This window comes from Lodderomyces elongisporus, chromosome 1, assembly GCF_030384665.1.
Source record: "Lodderomyces elongisporus chromosome 1, complete sequence".
In the NCBI taxonomy this organism is placed as follows: domain Eukaryota; kingdom Fungi; phylum Ascomycota; class Pichiomycetes; order Serinales; family Debaryomycetaceae; genus Lodderomyces; species Lodderomyces elongisporus.
This window is the reverse complement of record NC_083673.1, coordinates 1202871-1226445: the sequence shown is the minus strand read 5'-3', so window position 1 is coordinate 1226445 and position 23575 is coordinate 1202871. Positions and strand designations below refer to the sequence as shown.

Below are 23575 nucleotides of genomic sequence, written 5' to 3'. Positions count from 1 at the left end.
AATAATAAATTTTTATGTACTTTTCTTCACTTTTCCACACCCGGAAGATCTAGGAGCTCGGAACCAAAAGGAAGAAGGCCAAATAGAAAAAAAATAAAACTTAACACCCACTACTACCACTACTACTACCACTACAAAACAAAATAAATATATACGAAAATAAAATGGAGTTGCAACATGTTGTGAAATACTTGCACATTTCATAGGTGCCATTGATATGATATAACCTTTAAATTTTGTATTTTTTTTTTGGCTCTTTTCTTTTCTTTCTTTTGGCGTCAAGATACATTCAAATTACACTCTTTATGTTTAGTTTTATATTTTGTTCAATTGATTCTTGTATTTGAAAAAAGTATATAGTGGTAGAGAAACATTCGATTGATTTTTTGCTGATGAGGTTGGGGGAGAAAAAGGAAAAGGGAAAAAGAAGGGTAAAACAACCTGAATGATGTATCACCGGTTTATATCCTGTACCTTCTTAGCATATAAAAATTTATACTCTATATACCTGCTTTCTGCACCTATTCATTAAATAGTTTGGAATGCTCAACAATCATTTGATATGGACACCAAGCTTTGCCAACTCATTTCTATTGCTCATTGCTGCCATAGCTGCTTTTTGTGAACTGCGTTGCTTCGACCTGTCGATTCCATAGCCCAATTTGACACCATTAAGTAAACACACTGAATGGAATTCCAGACCAACTTGTTTATCCTCATAGTTGGCCTTGAGCTGTAAAGGGCCAAGAATAGCATAAAATGTATTTTTAGCCAGCATATCAACATTCTCAAACGTAAGCGGAATCGTGGGAATGTTGGAAACATTGGTAATAGGATCAATCATAAATTGCTCGTTGATTTGCTGCTGAGATTGTTGCTGGTATTGCTGTTGGTATTGTTGTTGATGGTGTTGTTGGTGTTGTTGGTGTTGTTGGAAATCGGGAAATCGCAGCTCATATGTAAAGGGGTACAGTTGATTGGGACTAGCATTTACTGACTGGCCCAGGTATGCATCTGGTGCAATCAAATTACCAGGCTGAGCATGATGGTTCATTTTCGGTAATAATGGCAGACCGACTTCTTCAACAACTGGATACGAGTTGTGTTCAGCACCTAACTCGTTTCCCTTTTTGAGGTTTGGTGATATACAAGTTTCTGATGCCGAGGAGGTCTGTGGGTATATAATTTTACCAACCCCAGTACTCCCATGCTCCACTAATCTTTCTGAATTCTGTACATAGTTTCTTATAATCATTGTAAATATTTGCGCCACTTTTGCCTTGTCGCCTATAATACCCATCGCGGCTTTGTCTTGGGCCTCATCAAAATTATTCAGCGATGTACCTAGACCCAATATTACGTTATCCAATGAAATTTGCACAACAAAAGGATCACTCTGAATTTGAGTCACTCGCAAATCCAATTCCTTATAAGACAAATTATTCAAATTTGTAGCCAGTCTAAACAATGATTCAAGTTCAGCCATGGCAACCTTTTGTAATGGTTTCTCCGTGCCAATCAATTCGTTGATAATAGGCGCATACAACTTTTTGACCCACTCGCGTATCGAATCCAAGCTGTACTTTTCCTCTTGCAAACCAGCAATATATGCCAAAAACACATTACTCATAATGTCTATCTTTTCATCAACATCGGCCTCTTGTGAAAGATTATATTTCAACCAATCAATTAAGTTATAACCCATCGCAAACTTAGCAAGCAACTCTCTGGAAGTTAGTCTCTTTTGCATGTACAACAAATTTTCCAGATACTCGTCCTGTAGTTGTTCATCCAAAAGTTCAAACAATATCATATTCAATATATTTTTCCCACGCATTGCTAGTTTTGAATTATGGGAATTATTGAACTTCATAGGGGGCAGCTCTACAAAGTCAATAAGTTGTCGATACAGTTTATCCGTGGTAACACGTATTAGCAACTTCTGGTCTTTAATCTCTGGCAAAATTGGAGGATATGGGAGCAAATGTGCCTCATCGATTTTCACACCTGTAGCATATGATTTCTGTTGATCCACGCCCGACTTTCCTTCCCAAGGAACAATCAGCATAAATTCATCAAGTGCACGGTCATTCGTTGTCATGTTTTTGAAATTCAAATCACACAACTTTTGCAATAATGTCAACTTCAGTGACTCAAATAAAAGTTTCAATCTAATCGCAACCTTCAATTGCGGGGCAAATAGGACATCATTGAGGCGATCAACTGCAAATTTCAGAAAGTTTCCTTTCCCATTTACTCCACTAGCAACTTCAATCAATTGCTTATATCTATCAAGCGTTGGTGTCAATTGCAATAACTGTTTGAGCGAAGCTTGGATTTGTGAGATTGTGGCACGAAGTCTGATGAGTTCATCCACTACGTGTAAAAGACTAGTGCTGTCCAACACAGCTAGCTCATTCTTTGTATTTTCATTGTTGCTCTTATTTGCATCCTTATTTGATTTGATTGATTGATTACCATTCGATGTAGACATTTTGTCAGATGAGATATGTGCAGTGTGACTAGGTAGGGAAGGGGGGAAGCAGGGTAGACAGGTAGGGCAGTAAAGAAGAGGTTAAAGATGAAGCTTTAGATACGTGAGTATATTTTTTTGTTTTCCACAATTGGGTTCCAATCTAAAACCAGTTGTGAACAATGTAGTTTTTAAATTCAGATAACAAGTATCACCTGAGCAAGAAAAAAGAAGAAAAATTTAGTGAGAAATTGGATCAGTTGAATCTTTATTATAAGTATAGTATTATTGATTTTGGAAAGATCCGTTTGGCTTGCTTTTTTTTTTTCTAGAAATTGTCTTGAAAGCAACAAGAAATGATTTCGAAATTCAAGGGTTGTTGCAGAACTTTTTTGAGAATACCATATTGCGCGTTCTTTTTCTTACATTATTTTTTTAATTTTTTATTCTTTTTTGGTTTTCGTTTTCTTCTCTCAAAAGCACAGAGTGATATTTAGAATCCATGAGCCAACTAATGAATGCTAATTACCATAGTATCTCTTACTTATCAAAATCACCAAGGTAAAGTTTTTACATGTAAAACCAATCAAAGCCAAACAGAACACAACAGAACAAAATAAGGAGTAGAGTAATGAATTGATATATATATAATTTACATAAAAAAAAAACTTAACAATTTATAAATTAAACAAAAAACAGTAAATTCTAAGCTATCTAGTATCTATACTTTACAATATCTATTTAATCTTACCAAACTATTATTGAGTACCTCACCAAGCACACATACTCTCTATTTCTTTATTTTTTTGGCCTCTTTTTTTTTGGCTTTTGCTTCTGCAAATTTTGGTATCTGATCTTTTTCCACAGTTTGTTACGTGCTTGGAAAATATGAGCCACTGCTTGCGCCATTGGGCTCACTTGCTATAGGTCTCAGCAAACCACCCGCACTTGCATTTGCTGCCACGCCAACTGTATCAGGCGACTGGTGGTTTGGTGCAGTTCCTGCTGCAGATGACGGTGGCTGATTCTGGTATTGATGTTGTTGTTGTTGTTGTTGTAGCAGCAGCAGCAGAGGCAAATGCAGTGGTGGTCGAGGAGGTGCAGGTGGTGGAGCATTAAAACCACCGGTCCATTTTTGCTGTTGAGGTGGCAATGAAGAAGCTGAAGTATATATTGTCTGATTGTGACCTTGTTGTTGGTGGTGTGGCTGGCGTGGGGGATACGCATTGTTCCCTCCTACTTGATGAGAGTGTGCCAACTGCGAGTCATGTTGCGAATTTTGATTTTGAGCAACACTTGGTACAATGGACGTTGATGAAGAGTTTAAATCACCAATGCTGCTTGTTCCAGAGTTCAAAGCATTTGGAGCAGGAGTTGCTTGATTAGAGAACCCTTCGCTAATAGTCGGAATTGACCCAGCAGAATTGTTGCCGAACCAGTTATTTCCGGCATTGTTACCTGTACCAATCCCAGCACCGCTAACACTGCCTGCACCACCAAAACTATTTGAATGCGCAAGGGTCGAAGTTGTTGGAATTTTACCCGAGCTACTAGAATTGAAATGGCTCAATTTCCGATTGCTTCCAGATATAGAAGTACCTGCACTACTTACAGTGGGTATGCTGCTAGCACTTGATCCGAGAGTCGGAGCACCACTCATGCTTGTGCCGATAGATCCTGAGTGCTGAATCGGACCACCACTACCAGCTGAGCTGACTGATGTTCCATGTGGGTAGTGATCTGATGATGAGGTGGATGTGGATGTTGAGCCAATAGAACCGTATTGGAGTGAATGATTTGGTTGCCCTTGAGGCATCGGTGTAGGGACAGCCAGAATAGGTGCTTGGTTTTGTACATTGTACTGTTGTGGTTGGTAATGAGTTTGATATATATCTTGAGTATGCGACCCTACCGGAGGTTGAAAATTAGGTTGAACAAACTGGTTGAACTGTGGTTGTTGTGGAATCTGGTTTGAGCTGGAAAACTGTGATGGACCGTGTGGTGGCAAATGCGGCTGCTGTTGCTGTTGCTGCCGCTGGTTTTGATGATGATGATGATTATGTTGTTGTTGTTGTTGTAGCACTTGTTGCTGCTGTAGTTGGTGCTGGCCGTGTACAAAATAGGGATTGTGATTGTGCGCTGTTGTGTTATTAAAAGGGTACCCGTTGCCTCCTGTATTTTGTTGATGGTTCCCAAATGGATTGATAAAATTCACATCTCCGCTATTGTCGTCTTCTCTCTTTATCAGCTGAGTTTCATTAGCAAAATATTGCGGCGAGCCTTGGCGCTGATGCATTTGTTGCTGTTGTTGCTGGTATAGCAGAAGTTGTTGCGGTTGTTGATTTGGATTTTGAGGTGGTGCATGATATTGAGGCTGCAGTAGCAAACTCTGATTGAATCTATTATATCCTTGCTTTTGACTGAAATAGTCGGCACTATTACCCACAGATGTTGGTAGTGTTGATGGCATTGGTGGCTGCATCGAAGACATGTTCTGCAACTGATAATTATTATCAAGAAAGTAGAATGCCTCATCTTCAATGGGTACTTTACCACCCAATGAACTGTCCTTTACTGCATTCCACAATGCCGGAGATATCTGCACATTCCTATAATCCGACTCTGAAGGACGTTGAAGTTTCCCATTCATAACTTCCTGTGCATTATAATAACTGATCAAATGAACTGTTTGCTTCTCGTCTCGGCCATGCAAGTTTAAAGCTTTTGTCTTTGTAGTGAGCGACAATGTCTTTTTAATCAAGCCTTGGTCTTTGAATACATACGAAGTCACCAACGGACCACTAAGCAAGCTTTTCTGGTAATCAGTAGTATTGGAATTCCCATATGCGTTAGCAGCAGGAATGGAGTTTGCTGGGATCATGCTTTGTGGATACAGCGAAAGCAGTTGTTGTTGGTGTTGGTGTGGTTGGATGTGGTGTTGTTGTTCTTGACCACCGTGGTGAATACTAACTTCACTTCGAGGTAGTGGATGTAACAGTTGTAGTGCTTGTAAAGGGGGTGTTCGTCTTTGAGAATCCAATGGATCAACCAATTGTTCTTGGCTATTGCTGTTGTTGGCGCCAACACTGCTTGTGCTTGTTTTCCGCTTCTTCTTTTTCTTATCATCTTTGTCGTCTTTTGTGTTTTTATCTAGTTCGCGATACACCAAAAAGCGTCCCAAGATACGCGACGGCGACCATGCAGTTCCATCTGTCCATCTCTTAATCCCAGAATGTTCTTCAATGAATACAAACACGTTTCCCGACTGTATCAAATGTGGTCTTTCCTTTTCTTGCGGCCTTCGGGGTACTAACTCTACTTGCTTGTTCAAAGCCTGTTGTATAACCAATAAAGCATCTTTGGTAGACCCAATGTAGCCATGATATGTCGGCTGTATTTTTGTTGCAGACATACTAGGTGTTGTCGAATATGTTTGTGCGACTAATTTAAAAATTATTCCGGTTTGTTGTCTCAGTTTAATTTATTTTTAATTTTAATTTAATTTAATTTAATTTAATTTTTTTTTTCCTTTTGGCCTCCTGAGTTTTCGCAGCCGCTGTGTGATTAAGTGTGTTACTTCAATACACTTTTTGAAACCAGCAAAAAAAAATAAAAAATTAAAAAAAAAAATTTAAATAAAAATTTTGACAGCTTTGAAGTAATAAAATAAAAAGGTTTGTAGAACGAACCAAAAGAAAAGAAAAAAAAGAAGTTTTTGAAAACTCAATTGTAGGATGAAGTTGAAGACGTGACGAGGGTTTTATATGAATTTGTCTTTCTTCTTTCTCTTATTCTTAATCTTATTAGAATGTGGCGAGAAAGTAATAAAGCAAAGGAAAAAAAAAAAAAAATAGTTCAACCCTAAGCTTTGCTTTAAATTGATTGATGTAGCAAATATGTATCAAAAGCAAGTATATGTTTTGAACTTAATTAGGGGTAAGTTCAAAAGTAGAATGGATCTAGTGGGGTTTGTGATGAAAAGAAAATTGCCGGCCTTCTTGAGAACAAGGGTTCTTTCTTGGATAATTTGTCTATTTCTGTTTTATTCCTTTTTTTTATTTTCTTGAAAAAAAAAATAAAAAAATTAAAATTAAAAATTCAAAGTTGATAAAGTAATATTGGTAATTTAGTTTTTGTGCGCCGGACCAAAACCTCGGTGCTGCAATAATTTTTTTTATTTTTTTAATTCAATTGCAAATTTGAAAAAAAAATGAAAAAAAAAATATAATAATGATGATGAAAATATTGATAATAATGTTTTAAAGAACAAAATTGGAAGGCGCAAAGGGAAGAATAAACAGCAATTTATGGTCAATATAGAACCCTGTAAATACCGGAATTATAATATTTGGGGTATGTTACTGTTTTGCTGTTTTGCTGTGTTGATGTGTTGCTGTGTTGCTGTCTAGTTATTTTGTTCTGATTTATTGGCAACAATTGTTAATTTATGTGGTCCCAATTGATCAAGAATAAATTGTTTTGTGGTAATGACTAAATTGATATTGGTATATGTATGCAAATTGTGCTTGTGCAAAATTTGGCCCTATATTTCCACTTGAAATGTATGGTCTATGATTGTTTAAATTTCTTGACTCTTGGAGGAGAAGAAAAGCAAAAAAAATAAAAAAAATATAGATAGTGGTAATAAAAATATACTGAAATCGGAGCCCCACTAAATGTGCGTCAGTAAGCAAATAAAATATGTGTTGGGGGTGATGTAAGCTTTGCAAATATATTCAGCGTTTGGTTTAAAAAAAGCAAAAAAAAAACAAAAAAAAGCTGTATGAAAAAGTGTAAAAGTGGGGATATGATGTTGTAGTTGAAATTGAGGTTGAAGTTGAAGCTAGTGTGAAAGTTGATTTGATGGTTCCTGTATCAGTTTCAATTTCAATTTCAGTTTCAGTTTCAGTTTCAGTTGCTGTCAAAGTCAAAGTTAATGTTGAACTAAAGATATGAAGGTTTCTTTTAAATAGTCAAGTGGTTTTAGTGAACTTTGAGCTTGTATAAATACCTTTAGTTCTAGTCTATTATCTTATCAGGTAGTTTCTATGTCTTTCCAGTCTCTTTTTCTGCTATTTCTTTTTTCCTTGAAAGGGTAAAATTCGTTTGCAAGGGTTGAGTTTTTTCACCGTAATGGTAAACAATAATACGTGCTGAAATGCAGAAAAAAAGAGGGGGGAGGAGGTATGTAATTGAACCTGTTCAGTATTGCAAGCTGCTGACGCGGTGAAATAATTGCAAAAAAGAAATAAAAAAGATAACAAAAATTAAAGAAAAATTAAGCTAGCTTTTGTTGGCTTGGTGTTGTTTTTAATTTTTCAAATTTTTATTTTCAGTTTGTTTTATTTCCCTTGAGCCAAAAAAAAAACCTTGTCCTTTTATAAATAAAGTTGCAAATAGGGTAACTCTTAAGTTTGATGTTTATTTGTTGGCTTCTTTTTTTTTTCCAAATTCGGTTTAAGCTTGTATGTGTGCTTGTAGTACTTTAAAGTCGTATGATCCAAGAAGGTGATGTAAAGATATAACTTGTTGTAAGTTTATATGGAAATGATATCGACGACGAAAATAAAGTTCTAGGGTAAAAAGCACTGTGTGGATTGTAATGGATGTTGCAATAAACCAAAATTAAGAATAAAAATTAAAAAATAAAGATAAAAAATGAAAGGAAAACTCTTTCTCTGATTGCTCTGTATGAGTACGTTTATTTTTCTTTCTTCTTCTTTTGGGGGTAATCAAACTTTCTTGAATTGGACTGCTTGTTGTTGTTGGTGATGAATACAACTAGTGTTGACTGGTTAATGCTCTTGATATGTTTGATCTTGCCTTCTGCTGTTCTTGTTGCCAGCTGAGTGTTAGTTGGTCTTTGTTTACTACTATTATTATTATTATTATAATTATAATTAGTTTCTTTCTTTCTTTCTTTCTTTTGGGGGGTAGGTAGGTTTTTGTATTATGTTATTCTAAGTGTCTGCTGTGTTTTAGCTAGACATTGTCTTGGACAAGAAACTTGGGTTGGAGACGAGGACAAGTTTAGCTTTAAGATTTTTGTTTGTATATACTCCAAAATCTGTACAACCTTTCTTCTTTTTTTTTTCTTGCTTCTTTTGTTGATTTATTTGGGTCTTGCCAAACAATAAGTGTAATCAAAACAAAAGAATAAGCAAGTAGGTTGGATTGATGAATGAAATACAAATTGATTCTGAATCCTTTTTTAGTGAAATCTTGAGCAAAAAGTAGGAGTCGTTGTGGTTGCAATTGGTTGTATAAGGATTCACCAGTGGTTTCTGTATATCTGTCTATCAGGCAAAGTCAAGTCAGGTCTGGTCTGGTCTGGTCTGGTCTGGTCTGGTCAAGTCTGGTCAGGTTGAGCCGAGTCAAACACAAGGACTGTTTTGTTGTCAATGATTATAAGTATATGGATGTATGTTGTTTATAGTTCCAAAAGCTTAAAGTTTATTTATTTTCCTTTTCTTTTTTTGTTCTCCAATTGAGGATTCTGTTGCCGATACTTGCTTGTATTTAAATACTGCAAGGGAGGTGGAAAGGTGGGGTGGTGGGGAACAAAGGTGTTAAATTTGGACAAGCAGTAAGCAAATTAAGTAGCCACTATAGAAGGTAGTTGTAAGATTTCGGATTTATGATAGACCTTTGTTGAAGGTTGCCTCTATGTCTTAATACCCAAAAAAAAAGGAAAAAAAATTTTATTGCCCTTTGCTTTTGCTTGGTATCTTTCTTTCAAATAAAGAAGGATAAATAAAAAACAAAACAACAACAACAAGTATCAATGGGAAAGATAAATTGTTGAAGAATAGGTGAAGTGAAATAAATAAAAATAGTGAAAATAATACAAAACAAAAAAAAAAAAAAAAAAAACTAGGAATCCCAGGTTTATCGTAGCTTTCCGTTGGTCAAACAATTGTAACCAAGTTTTGTTCGTTTTTTATTTATTTATTTGTTTGGTTTGTTTATTTTTAATTTTTACTATTTCTTTTTCCTTCTGGTATCTTGTATTAATATTTGGTTTCCCTTTTTTTCCTAATAAATTTAGCCCTATATTTTGCTGGTAGTGGATGGCGGAATCAAAGGATCAACAATGGACGATAGAGTTACTGTGTTCTGGCTTTGTACTAGAAATGTACAAATTGCGTTTACTCCTGTGTAGTTTAGTAGCAGCACCAAGGGTGTATCGTACCAGTACTTTGTTTCCTTGTTTGTTTGTTTGTGTGGTTGTGTTTTTTTTTTTTCAATTCTATTGAAAATAAACAAGAAGAAGAAGGAACAAGATCTGCTTATTGTATGTGTGTCAGCTATTCTTGTCTGATGTTACCACACAGTACTTGTTTGGGTCTGTTTCTATTGGTTTGTGTCTGTCTGACTGTGTATATACTCTCCGTCTGTTTATACTGTCTGTCTGTGTTTTGTTTCACGGAAAGCAATGGAACGACACCCACTTGTGTATGATTTAAAAAACCTAAACTTTAATTTAGTGGTGGAGGAGGAGGAGGAGGTTGGGGAGGAGCAGAACACTCAATTGTGTGTTGGTGTGTCTTGGTGTAAAGGCTTTGGCTGTAACACTTTCTCCGTCTCTTAACCTTTTAACTCAAGAAATAAAGTTTGAGTTTGAGTTTTATTATTTTTTTGCCTTTTTGGCTATTTGTTGGCTATTATGGCTCATTTGAAAAACCTTAAACCGTCCTTTCCTACATATTTATATATTTCTATATTTGTGATATACACATATATTGGTTGGTAGGCATTTCAAGATGATGATGTGTGTTGTGTATGATAAGGACAATAGACAATAGAGTGTACGTCATATATTATTAAATTATTTATTTGGGGATGGGAGGAGTAAAGTAAAGGGAGTAGGGAGTAGACCTCCATAAACTTTTGTTTTTGTGACAGTTTTCTCTTGTAAGGACACACAAACACATACACACACACACACTCTTTCTCTCTCTCTCTCTCTCTCTGTCCTACTCATCTTCTTCATATGCTACAGTACTGTCTCCGCCTCAAACTTGTATACTACAAGTGATTTCACATTTCCGGTCTCGTTTCTGCTAAGGGTCACAACATGTAAGTGGTGGTGTTACATGACTTGGGTCTGTGCATAGTACAGTGAAAAAGACATTTACACACACACACACACACACACTTTGGAAATTCAATGTATTTCAAGAAATACCAAAAGTTACATAATCATTCTTCTTCTTCATCTTCTTCAATTAAGAATGAAAACTTTTTTTATCAGAATTAAATAAATAAAAAAATAAAAATTTAAATTAAATTTCAAAATTGAATTTTTTATAAAATTTGAAAGCGAGTTGAAATATATGCGTAAGTGCTTAAATGTACAAAACTAAAGCAAAAAGAAGTGTATGCGTCTCAACTCAATTGATTACGTAATTTGACTTGGACTGTATATGAAAATAAGGTTTAGCCATCATATGGTAGCTAAACCAAACCTTAATATGTCGAATGATTAATGTAAAGAGAAATAAAAAATGAACCTTTTTTAACTAAAATTTAATTTGGTTTTTTTTTCTTAGCCTAGAGCCTTCACTTTAACTTTTTTTAATTTGCAATTTAGTACGAAAATTTCAACATTTACAAACTTTGCATTATGTGCTTATAGCATTTAGTGCATATAATAATATTTTTTTAAATATGCAAGCAATGTTAATATATATCATGAATAATTTCTCGTCAAAGGATGAACCAAACAGAAGAGAAAACACCTTATCTTGATATTTGAGTGGCAACATCAACTACAACAACTACAAGAGCAACAAGAACAACAGTAGCAGTGGCAACCACTAGCAAGAGTAAATGGCAAATGGTGGTTGGATACATCATTTGTATCAACTATGTATCATACAATTGTTCACATTTCCGACCTTCCTAAATGCAAACAAGAAAGAGAACCACGAAGGAGAGAAATAAAGAAAAAAAAGATAATAAAACAATGCATACTTTCTAGTTGTTCTAGACAATACTTGACTCAGCTCAAACTAATACTCATGCTAATGCTTTTCTTTTTTACTCTTTTACTCTTTTGGTTTTCTACTTCAATGTTTTTGGGTACGGATACGGATCTCAGATCTGGTTACATAGCAATTAGCTACCACTACTCTCTAAATAAGTATATCACTGACTCAGTATATATAAGATATATATATGATATAATACTTCAATGCTGCAACCAAAATAAATATTTTGTGTAATGTACTTCTCTCTCTCTCTCTCTCTCTCTAAAGATTGTTATATTATTAATTCTCTGTACTGCCGCTTTCCCCTTTCTTCTTGTTACTGCTTATTTTTTTTTAATTATTCTCTCTTTCCCCTCCCCTTCCCCTTCCCCGTTTTAAGGTAGTGTGCATCGTACTAAAAAGAGAAAACAAAATAGCGCGATTTTCTTTCTTTTTTGTTTTTTTTCATTAATATTTTACTACAAATTTTGATTTATTATTTATTATTTTTTTTTTTACAAGTTGTTTATGAATCAATCAATTACTAGACATTATCCCCGTTTACGCTACTACCCCTCTTTTTACCCCCCCCCCTCTGCTCTTCTTCTCCTCACTCTAGGCGGAGTTACGAACAGATGACAATATCCATGACTTAGCAACAGTACTTGACTCTATCTACCTCTACAATTACTATTAATGTAAAACTAGTGAAAAGATTCACATATGTATATACTGCCAAAACACAAGGTACATAACACACAGATTGAAAAAAGGATCAAAAAGAACAAAAATTATTGGTCATCTGTTTTTTTTTTTGTTCTAGTAATTTTTCTTCTCTTACTCCTTTATTTTGAAGCTTTTGTCATAAAACCAAGTAGACTAGAAGCACTTGCACTGTAACCAAGTTTTCACTACATGTGTGTGTCTTATACTACTACATGTGTGTCTTAGACCCACTGCAAGGAAGAAGAAGAAATAGAACATAAAAATAAAACACATGGTCCAGAGTCTCTTTTTTGCCCTCTGTTGTTTATACTCTTTTTACTTTTACCACTACCGACATACAATATAGTAAGACTATAACCACTAAAGTACATTTAAAATTATGTTTAGGTAACCAGAATACTACAAGGTCCAGCATACGGAATACCGTGTCTCAAAATTAGATATACAGTGTGCACTAGTGTTTACTAGTGTGTATTAATAAATATATATATTTTTTTATTTTTTCATAGGAACAGAGGCGGGGACCAAAAAACACTATATGGCACAAGGCTACCCCCATCGAACGATTAAATACCATTTCTATTTCTATTTCTAATCCTTGTATACCAATTAACCTATCATAGCCTCTGTCTGCAGTGCTGTAAATCTAATCTCTTACAATCAGCATCAACACTAAGCTGGAACTGCTACTTTTTGGACATATATCTTCCATTGATCATAGCAAGTAAGAAGTCATCACCATACTTATGAATCAGCATGGAGGCGAGACGAGGCGAGGCGAGAGGGGACGATGAGACTCCTCCTCTACAAGTGTAACAAAACTTGTGCTTACCCACCAACAACACCTTCTAAAAGCAGAAACAAAAATAGTAAACAGAAATATATTGAAGTGAAAAAGTATAAATAAATAAAAAAATAAAATTCATTACTAGATCCGATATACATATATATATATATATGTGTGTAGATGTAGATGTCCTTTTGTAGTAATATATTTAGATGCCCTTCTGTAGTGCACCAACGTTTGTGTAATAGTACAAAATGGAAAATCACCGTGGGAAAAACCCGAGAGAGTTTAAATTAGAAATAAAATAAGGCATCTTATGTCCAGTGGGTTAACTTGATTATTAGTGACTCAATAATACAAGGTCTCAAACCACATCGGCAGTATAAATTTTGGCTTTTGACCTTCTCTTTCTCTCTCATTATATCTACTTGTATATGCCCAGCCTCTTATACATCTTTACCTTCCAAAACACCATAGGTATAAATACTTGGTTTCGGCTGATAGTTGTACTACTTATCTATTATTTTTACCTTGTCATTGCCAAATGGTGTAATGCAAAAAGGAAAAGTCATTCTGTTTTGCCTTCTGTTCCCATCCTCTCTATGTATATGTAATATGTATACATTGTGTTATGTTTCTGCATATCTTGTTGTTTCAACTCAGAGTACATACTTGCAAAATAAAACAAAGACCAAAACAGAATACGAACTTTTATTATTTTTTTTTTGATTCAAGTACAAGCCAGAGATTATGGTTTTGATTTGCTGTAGATAATGTTTCTTAAACGTTGTTGTTGTTGTTTTTTTGTCACACTTCATCAACAAGAGAAAAATTGAAAAAATATGAAAGACTTACACCCTCTTTCCAACCATCTTTTTTGCCCTTGATGTTTTAAAAGTACAACCGATTCATAACCAAGAACCTTTCCTCAATATTTTTTTGGGGTTGTTTGGGCATTTTTGTTTTCTTTTTTGCTTGAGTGCATCCATCACCAGATAAGAGCTGCGTGTTTTTCATCTGAAAAAAAGTGAAATAGCAAAAGAAAAAAAAAATGGTCCCACTATTTCACGTTCATCTTCTTCTTCGTCTACCTCTCACTGTTGATAAAAGAGGGAAGGTGACCGATGATGGAAGGAGATCCGGTCTTGTGCTGAGTTACAAAACAGAAGGAGATACGATTTGGTGAACGACCATACTATAAAAAATAAAAACAGAGCAAAAACCAAAAAGTTATTACAAAGGTTATTACAAAGGTTAATACAAAGTAAGAGTTGCACATTGGATGCAAGAATTTGCCAATTTTTCATAACTCCGTGCAAGCAGTTGGCACAAAAACATCATCAACAACAACAACAACAACAACAAAGAGATGAGTGTCCCCCACCCACACCCAACAAATATGAAAGAAAAAAAACAAAGAAAATCGAAAACAAAAAGAATAACAACTTGAAAATTGTACTGGCTCAACTAGAAACTACATATACTCCTCTACAATGTGGCTATGCCAAATGTCTTCTGCAAATATATTCCTTTCGTTTATCTTCTTTTTTTTATTTATTTTTCTGTTTCTAATCTAATTCACAGTGTGCAAAAAAATTTGATTTTTTTTCGAGCTCGAAAACATAAATTTGCTGTGCCTCGATAATTTGTGTGGCAAATGCATTGATTGGGAAACTAAGGCATATTTAATCAACAAGTCAGTGTGGATTGCACCCAAATATATAAACCACACTGCGCACTCAGACTCTACCAAGAAGAAACTCAAAAGAATACAAAATACACAAGGTACACCACCAAACAGCCAACTGTGCATTACCTTTAATTTGAGAAAAATTAAAAAAAAAAAAAGCTTTACCTTTACCTTTTAAGGCTAACATTGGACAATACCCTTGAAAGAATTAAAAAAAAAAACAACTACTTATAAACCAAAATGGCTTTTTAGTAATTCATTTGTAAGAATAGAAAATATGTATGAATTGGTAAGGAATGAATTGCACAAACAGAGGACTAAAGTCAAAAAGAGCTTAAAAGGAGGGAAGGAGACACGAAATAAAAAAATTAACCAACTAAATGCGGGCAAGGTTAAATAGCGGTGATGTGCCAATTACAAACACAGGTCTTAAAACCTCTCAAACTTCCAAAAAAGAAATAAGAATTGGACTAAAGAAAAAAAAAGCATAAAGTAAAAAGTAAAAAGTAAAAAAAAAAACTGAGCTGATGATTGATGATTCTAACACTGGCTTTAGCGTAGCTTTAAAACACGGCAGTACATGTCCAATGAACCCATTAGTTAGAGATTTGGATGGAAAGCAAAACTATAGGCAATGCCATTGTAAAAGAAAAATAAAGAAAAAAAAAAAGTAGACAAAGAATAGCAGTGACTGGATTATGGCAACAATCATACTGAGATCTAAGTATGAGTGAAAACCAATCTGTTTTACCTTTTTTTTGTTTCTTTTTCTAGATACAACAAACCTCTTACCTCGAAATAAACTACTAGATGTCTACCATATGCATTCACTACTTTATTATGTTCCGTCCTCTATCTCTTATCTCCTATCCATTATCCCTTATCCCCTTTCTCATGTCTCGTGTCCCTCATTTACTGCGCCTTGGTCGCACCTATGGTTAACATTTACCAAGTTGCAATCTCAAACACACACCATACATAGAAGGTCAAGGTGTTCTTTGCTATTTGTTTTTTGTTTATTGTTTTTCATATTTTGAGATTTGATTTAGCTTTTCCTTCAATCTGCATTGTGAATTAACTTCAATAGAGCTTCCTCTGCAAATAAACTTCTGCTATCTCTCATTCCCCCGCCTCTCTCGCAAAATACAAACTTGTATGTCAAGACTACTAAGTATCATTTAAAACTACAAAAGTGTAAAGTGTAAAGTGTAAAGAGATTAAAAAGCAAAATTTAAAGATAGAGGAAAGAAGAGAGCTAGAGAATGGGTGTGCATTATTACCCTGAACATAGTCCCCTTAATATGTTAACTTGAGCACAGTTATGAGAAGTGCAGCAGAAGATTTAATTCACCATTCGAGCTTCCATTACAACTATTTGTTTTGTTCTTCTTCAAACACTCTCCATTCTTGGAATGTCACTTATCCGCAAATACACTTTTAAAATAAGAAGAAGTAAAAAAAAAAAAGAAACAAACAGAATAGCACGAAAAATCATAAGACTAAATGATTGTGCGGAATACGAAACCCGTGACCCTAAACACACACACACACACACACACCCCTCCCCCGCGAATTCCGAGAATTGGAACAAAACAGAAGCCGAGAAAAAATTAAAAATAAAAAATATTAATGGAATTCACATATCCGCCAGCAAACTCTCAATCCCGCAGAAACACCTCCCTCTTCCGCCCTCCCATTTCCGGTTGCCACCATCAACTTTTTGTTTTCTTTGCTCTTCAAATAAAGAATTACCTTGCTTTACTTCATTTTGCTTTACTTGACTATGCTTTGCAACACCCTGCTCTTTTCCAGCTCTAATATTACCGATTCGACATTGCTCTGCCTTACCCTTTCTAGTTTGGCCTTCTAATCTTCGGAATTCTCATACTAGCGATTCCCTGAGATGCAGCTTTCTCTAATTAACCCAAGTCACATTTCCGAAATATATAATAATAATAATAACATACATGTTCATTTATATATATATATTATTGATTACTTTATTTGGACCGCACAGACTCATTCTACATTGTTTACATTTGACACTCTTATCTAGAATATATCGTAATAAGGGTGGCACATACATCTACTCTGAAAATCTCCTTAGTCTTCCACTGAAACTGATGTATTTTGGTTTGTTTTTCCAATTTTTTTTTTCTCAGACTATAAAGTTGCAAGAGGTATTTGCAACGGAAGTATGTATCATTTGTAAGCCATAATGAGCCTTTAAGCATATGAAACAAACGCACTTGTCAACTGTAACCCAGGAAAAGAGAAAAAAAGGACATAATGCATAAGAAAGTTGTAACTATCGAGGGGAAGTTGATTTGCCAAAGGGAATTAGAAAGCAAAAACAAAAACAAAAACAAAAACAAAAACAAAAAGAGTCTTTAGGACACCTGGAAAGAAAGGCGTCTTAGTCCCCACTTGAGATGGAAATGTGATTGTATCCAAAAGTAGATAAATACTATAAACACTATGAACCCAGGCTATTTTTTTTGCAATTTTTTTGCAATTTTTTTTTTTAATTGTGCAATTGAGCAAGTATGAAAGTGTGGAATTATGGCAATAGGAGATATACACTTTATTGGAGCAAAGAAGAATGCAAGTGTTTGTTTGGCATAGTTGCATTATCACGTACGCTAGAGACCTTGAGGTATACTGCAAAAGCCATAATGTATGCTCTATCTAAATACTAATCTGCTAGCAGAATTAGACTGCAAAAAATAGAACACTTTATGGAAATGTGCTTCCTTTGCAGTACACTAAGAAGCATTTTTTAAAACCCAATTTACATTTCCTAAAAATTAATGTCTCTACAATTGCAGAATTTAAAAAAAAAAATTAAAATTAAAAAAGATTGAAATAAACTGTCTAAAAATGAATGTTATTACCTAACAAAGGAGGCTTGGAGAACTCGGCATATATGATGGAAATGTGAAAACAAATTATTGTTTTTTTTTTTTTGAACACTTCGATAAAAGAAAATAAGAGAGAGGAAAAGAAGGCAAGCGTGTTGATAAGAAGGTAATGCGTTTTTGGTACTCTCAATTTGAGCATCCTAAAACTGTTGTCGTGGTAAAAAAAAAAAAAAAAACTAGGATCTCTCACAGTCAAAGCATTCAATCGTGAGCATTAACAAATCTATTCCTTTTGTTTTTTTTTTTTTTGTTTGAAAATGAATGAAAAAGGAAAGTGAAAAAAAAACCAATTTTTTAAAAAAACACTTACCAAGAAAAAGAGAATAAAGAACGAAACAAATTTATCACCATTCATTGGTCAATAATTACTAAGTTTTATTTTATATTTATTTTTATCGGAAAAATAAAAAGTAACTACTCTAACTTATACAGTTGTAAACCAACAACAAATAAAAGGAAAAGGAAAAGGAAAAGGAAAAGGAAAGGAAAATAAAAAAAAGACAATCAAATTGTAAAACGATAAATGAACTAAAGAAGTAAAGATAAACGATGCAAAGTATTAAATTATTTGTTTGATGACTAATGTTTTCCATTCATTATCATCATAACATTTTAGGAATAACTGTTCCCACGCGTAAATTAGTTGATTTCCTCTTGGAATCTTGATAAAGAATTAGTAGATCCATTTCCACCAGGACCTTGACCCATGACGTACTGCTGCATAATCAGATGTGGGTTCAATTGCTCGGTGCTTGTCCCAGCACCAAATGGTTGCTCTTGACTAGTTGCACTATCGTTGTAAAATTGATAGTTTGCAGGCAGAGCATAGTCGGTGGTATTGTAGTTGTTGCTTCTCAGCGTTGAACGTGGATGATTCATATCGTCACTTGGAAGAATAAACGACTCATCGTCATAATCACTTGGATGGAACTCATCATCCGAAGAAGACGCATTGGAAGGAGCATCAGAGGCATTATCATTATAATTTGATGATCCTTGCGTTTGATGTGATTGTTGTGATTGTTGTGGATAAACACCAGCAGTAGTATTGGTAGTAGGTACTGCTGATGCTGCTGCTGCAGATCCTGTGTCCACACCCACACCCACACCAGCGCCCATACCCCGATCCTGACTTGGACCCGTGGTTGCACCTACAGGCGCAGAATTGGAAGCAGCAGTTTGTTCACCAAATGGAGATTGTGCATCCTCTTCAAAATTAAAATCATTTGCATTTGCCAATGGGTGGCCGTAAGAATTCATCCTCGTGTGTCTAGGATCATATGGATGTTGTTGCTCTTGTGTCTGGGGTTGCACGGGAGACTGTGGGTCATAGTAGAAAGCACCTGCCGAGTTATCACCACCAGACATCGATGAAGTACGTGTAGACTTACCAAACATCATGGAGTTTCTATTTGTCCCCGAATTTGCTGTAGTTGCATTACCCGAAGAACGAAAGACTGAATCCAAGTTATTTGCATTGGTAACACCGCGGTATTCAAAATCGGTTGTTGCAGTGCTTCCTTCATCCTCATGGTTGCGGCGACCACCTTGCGGTGTGGCTCCATACGTTTGGTTTTCCAAATCACCAGTATCATTTCTTAATCTTCTAAATGTACCAATTGCACCAGCACCAATGCCAGCCCCTGCCCCAGCCCCTGCAACACCTGCTGCACCTGCACCAGCAGCTGCACTACCAGCACCGGCACTTCCAAGCAATTTAGTATGGTTCCCACCGTTAGCTCCAGCTCCATTACCTGCGCCAAACATTGATTTCAACCAGCTCAATTTTGATTGTTTCATGTTTTCATTGGCAGAGTCATGGAAGATGTGATCATTTTTGTCGTCAAACGAAGTGTCTTCTTCCTCATCGTCGCCGTTGGCGCCATCAGTGATGGCAGCACCACTATTAAAGTCTGGTGATTGGTTAGTGATGTTTCTTCTTCTACGTTTTTTGAAAAAGATAAAGATCACTGCCAAACATGCAATGAGGATAATACCACCAATCGAGCCAACCAAGCCTCCAATCAATTTAGAGTTTCTTTCAGCGACTGATCCAGTGTTGGCGGATACTACTGCTGAGGTGGGTATTGCAACTACTGTGGTGATGGTAGTATCGGCATTAGTAACAACCGATGTATATGAGGAGGTGAAAGAAGTGAGTTTGCTGTGAGGGCCAATAGAAGTTGTCAGGCTCTCATCGTTTGATGTTGTGGTGGATGTTTCACTTGTAGATGTTGGTGTTGTTGATGAGGAAGTGGTTCTTGTACGGCTTGATGAAGTGGTTGTAGCAGCAACTATCGAGGAGGAGGAGGAAGAAGAAGACGATGAAGATGATGAAGAGCGTGAAGAAGAAGAAGAGGACGATGAAGAGGATGATGCTTCTGATGATGAGGAGGAACTTGATGATTCCGACGAGCTCGACGATGATGGTGATGACGATGATGATGATTCTGGTTCTGATGATGAAGAGAAACTTGATGACTCTGGTGTAAACAGTGACAGTGAAAAAGATGATGATGATGATGATGAATCGGTTGACTCAGTCAGTGTTGCAAATTCCAGGGATGAACTTGGAAAAGAGCTGGATGAAACGCTTTCTGATGAACTTGAACTTGAACTTGAACTTGAAATTTCAGTGGAACTCTCACTAGAACTTGAGGATGAAACAAAAGCACTTGAGCTCTCGCTGCTAGTCTCCGAAGATGTGCTCTCGAATGTAGATGATGATGAAAACGTGGAGGAGCTTGACATTTCACTAGAAGAAGATGAAGAAGAAGAAGGAGGCGCCAGTGATGAAGATGAAGGAGTGGACTCACTTGCTGAGGAGGAAAATGATTCCATCGACGATGATAATGATGATGATATTATATCTGACAGAGAATTTTCTTGTTGCAGTTGTGAAGATGACACAAAGTCTGATGAAGATGAAGATGAAGATGGAGTCGAATTTGTCTCGGAGGCAGATGTTGGTGATGGTGAGTTTGAGCTCAGTGGGTCAATCACCGCACTACTTGGCTCGACAATCGATGTCAAGTTTGAATCCATGCTTGAGGAGCTCAGGCTCGTTGTGGGTGTATCACTGGTACTACCAGTGCTGCTACCAGTACTGCTAGTGGTGCTGCTAGTGGTGCTGCTAGTGGCACTACTTGATGTTGGTGTTGCTGTAGTTTCAGAGTTATCTATCGACGTTGATGACGAGGACGACGGCTGCTGCTGTTGCTGCTGCTGCGATGATGGCGGTGTTGAGTTGTTTGTCTCCGTAGAAGATGTGGGTGGTGTTGTATTTAATGACGACAGTGTGGAAGGTGATGAATTGTCGGTGGTGGTGGAGGGTGGTGGTGTTGTTGTTGTTGTTATTATAAAACTTGCACTACTGTTTATACTACCTATACTACCTATACTTGAGGAAGTAGGAGTTGTTAGTGGTGTAGTTTCTGTTGGTGAAGAAATTGTATATGTATTTGAAATTGTATTTGATGGAAACTGCGATTCTCCTTGACTTGAACTATGAGTTGTAGTTGTAGTGGGAGATGCAGACGAGGAAATTGAATTAAAATTAGAATTTAGTGTCTGTTTTTGTGAAGTATTTTCTGTCTGATTTTCTGATGTATTATTATTATAAGTAATATTATTTTCAGTTTGTGTGGCAGACAGTTGTGATGCGAATGGTGTGGTATTTGTTGCTGAATCGTTATCAGATTGGATATCTCGATTTTCTAGCGATGCCGAAGAAGAAGAAGAAGAAACTTTTGTAGAAGATGGTTTCAGAAAATTGGAGGCAGATGATGAAGAATTTGAAACTCTTCGAAACAAGGGTTTTATAAATGCATTATTCGATATGCGAAAGGAAAAGCGAAAGGGAAAGTCGTTTCTATTAATGAATTTCATCTCTTACAAATAGTCCTTTACTTACTCTTTTTCTCCTTCCCCCCCCCCTTCTCGTTGTGTATTTGTGTCTGTGTTTGTGTTTGTGAGTGTGTACAATACACTTTACTAGTTAGTATTGTGTATTGTGTATTTTAGAAAATAATTAGAAGAGCAAAAAAATATTCCACTTTTGTGTAATGTTTACCTATCTCTAATAATAGTCGAGGCAGACACTAACAGTCTGTTCTTGAAATTTTAGTGTCTGACTAATTTTATCTTGTATATATATATATAGATAACGGTAACAACGATGATGATGTTGTTGTTGATGTTGCTGTTCCCACCGTTACTTGATCTTTCTCTTCCTTTGTATTTGATGAGGTGATAAACATACAATTGATGATCGACTATCGGTCGAAGATTCTCTGTATTCTGTTTGTATGTCTCCTTCCCCTTAAATTTATTAGTTCACTATTTTATCCTCTTATTCTCTATTATTGTTTACTTTTCAAATTGAATATTAGTCGTAATGGTGATATGGATGTATAAACCTCAGCCTTGCGAATTGTTGCTTAACCTCTTTATCCACTATTAACCAACTTCCCTCTACTTTATTTTATTTTATTTTTCTTTTATTTTGTTTTCTTTTCTGGTCCAGTTTCCAGTTCCAACTTTTGTTTTCAAGTTAAATCTTCTGTTGCTCTATGAACCAAAAAAAAAATATACTTGGTTAAAGTATCTTACTCGAAATTGTGTAGTTCCTCGGTTTATCTATCAAAATTACTTTTTTTAGATTTGTTAAATGTGACCTTGTTAGTTGGAAATTAAGCCCACGTTGGGTAAAGGGTTCTTTCCTTTACTTTGCAAAACAGAAAATAAAATAAAATAAAGGAATTAAAAAAAATAAAGTTAAAAAAAAAAATGTCGGGAATTAAAGGGTGTGGCTACAGTGTCTGTCTGATTTGAAGTTCCTTCTTCAAAATTATTTTCTTTTGTTTTCTTTTTTTTCTTTCTCTGTTACTCCTCGAGAAAACAGACACACAGACACTTTTTGAGTTTTGTGTACCAAGGAAGTAGAGGAAATGAGCAACACTTTGTTTTTTTATTAAAGACTGAATTCTCTGTCTGTCTGTTTTGTTTTTTACTTCCATAGATTTTCCACTCCTTTCAGCTTTGTGTCCAATTTCACTTCTCTCTCTACATTGCTTTCCTTTCCTTTGTTGCTTTTGTTGCTTTGTTATATACTAATTGTCTGCGTCTCCCACCTTTTTTGAAATTTGGGGGGACGAGGAAAAGGTAAGGGGGAAGGGGGGGGTAAAAGCGAGGAACAAGAAAAGATGACTAAAAGAAGTTGAAGAAGAAGAAGAAGAAGAAGAAGAAAAAGATGATGATTTGCGTTTTGTCTCTTCTAAGGAAAAGGGCCAAGGACTTTCCCTTTCTTTTTTTTTTAACAAAAATTTACTTTCAACTGTTGGTACTAGATGACTGTTGTTGATGATGGTGATGTTGCTTTGGTATCCTTCTCCACTTTGTTTCTCAATATGGATTGAAAGAAAGATATAAATAAATTAATAAATAAATAAATGAAAAAATTACACCAATCTTGATCTATTCTTAGATCTAGGGATAGCAGATCTGTTTTCTATTTCCTTTTTTCTATTTCCTGTTTCTTTTTCTAAGTCCTTTTTGTTCAGTTAACTATATGGCTCTGCAAGATATTTGGCAAAGTTCGATAAATTTGTCTTTGTCAAAGGACAGGAAATCCTTTTTTGGGAGTTACAAAATCAAATCTCGAGATGCGCTTTTCCATGGTAAAATTTTATATCTGCATATTTCTTCTTATTTCTACTTTTTCTCTCTCTTTTTGTTGTAAAAAATTTAAAAATTATAAAAAAATAAAGGCAAACAGCAAAAACATTTAGTGTCTGATTTGATCTCATTATTTCAGACACAAGAAAAAAAAAGAAAGGGTAAATTTTTATAGCTGAGAGAATAGTCAAGTAGAATGCTACTTGTCTCTAAAGATTCATAATTGTCGCAAAGCTTCAAATTTTGTAGTGGAAGCAGTGTTTCAATGGTTGTAGGTATCAATTAAGTAAAGTATATGACCTGTTCCGTTTAAAGTCTTGGATAAGCTGT

The 23575-nt window shown here is 35.5% G+C and overlaps 4 protein-coding genes across 4 annotated transcripts; 1 reads left to right on the top strand and 3 right to left on the bottom strand. All coding sequences in view use genetic code 12, as the record gives it.

The window, feature by feature from the left end:
• Positions 1–553: 553 nt before the first annotated feature.
• On the bottom strand, positions 554–2494 carry PVL30_000442 (uncharacterized protein; the record flags this gene model as incomplete). Its single annotated transcript, XM_001527882.2, has 1 exon — positions 554–2494. One exon carries the CDS (start codon positions 2492–2494, stop codon positions 554–556), a length of 1941 nt encoding a protein of 646 aa, XP_001527932.2.
• Positions 2495–3344: 850 nt separating this feature from the next.
• Positions 3345–5885, bottom strand: sge1 (Global transcription regulator sge1; the record flags this gene model as incomplete). Its single annotated transcript, XM_001527881.1, has 1 exon — positions 3345–5885. One exon carries the CDS (start codon positions 5883–5885, stop codon positions 3345–3347), a length of 2541 nt encoding a protein of 846 aa, XP_001527931.2.
• A 12323-nt stretch (positions 5886–18208) lies between these two features.
• Positions 18209–19336, bottom strand: PVL30_000440 (uncharacterized protein; the record flags this gene model as incomplete). Its single annotated transcript, XM_001527880.2, has 1 exon — positions 18209–19336. One exon carries the CDS (start codon positions 19334–19336, stop codon positions 18209–18211), a length of 1128 nt encoding a protein of 375 aa, XP_001527930.2.
• A 217-nt stretch (positions 19337–19553) lies between these two features.
• Positions 19554–20736, top strand: PVL30_000439 (uncharacterized protein; the record flags this gene model as incomplete). Its single annotated transcript, XM_061119167.1, has 3 exons — positions 19554–19728; positions 19801–20651; positions 20707–20736. The coding sequence occupies 3 exons, from the start codon at positions 19554–19556 to the stop codon at positions 20734–20736; spliced, it is 1056 nt and encodes a 351-aa protein (XP_060975150.1).
• Between the last annotated feature and the right edge of the window lie 2839 nt (positions 20737–23575).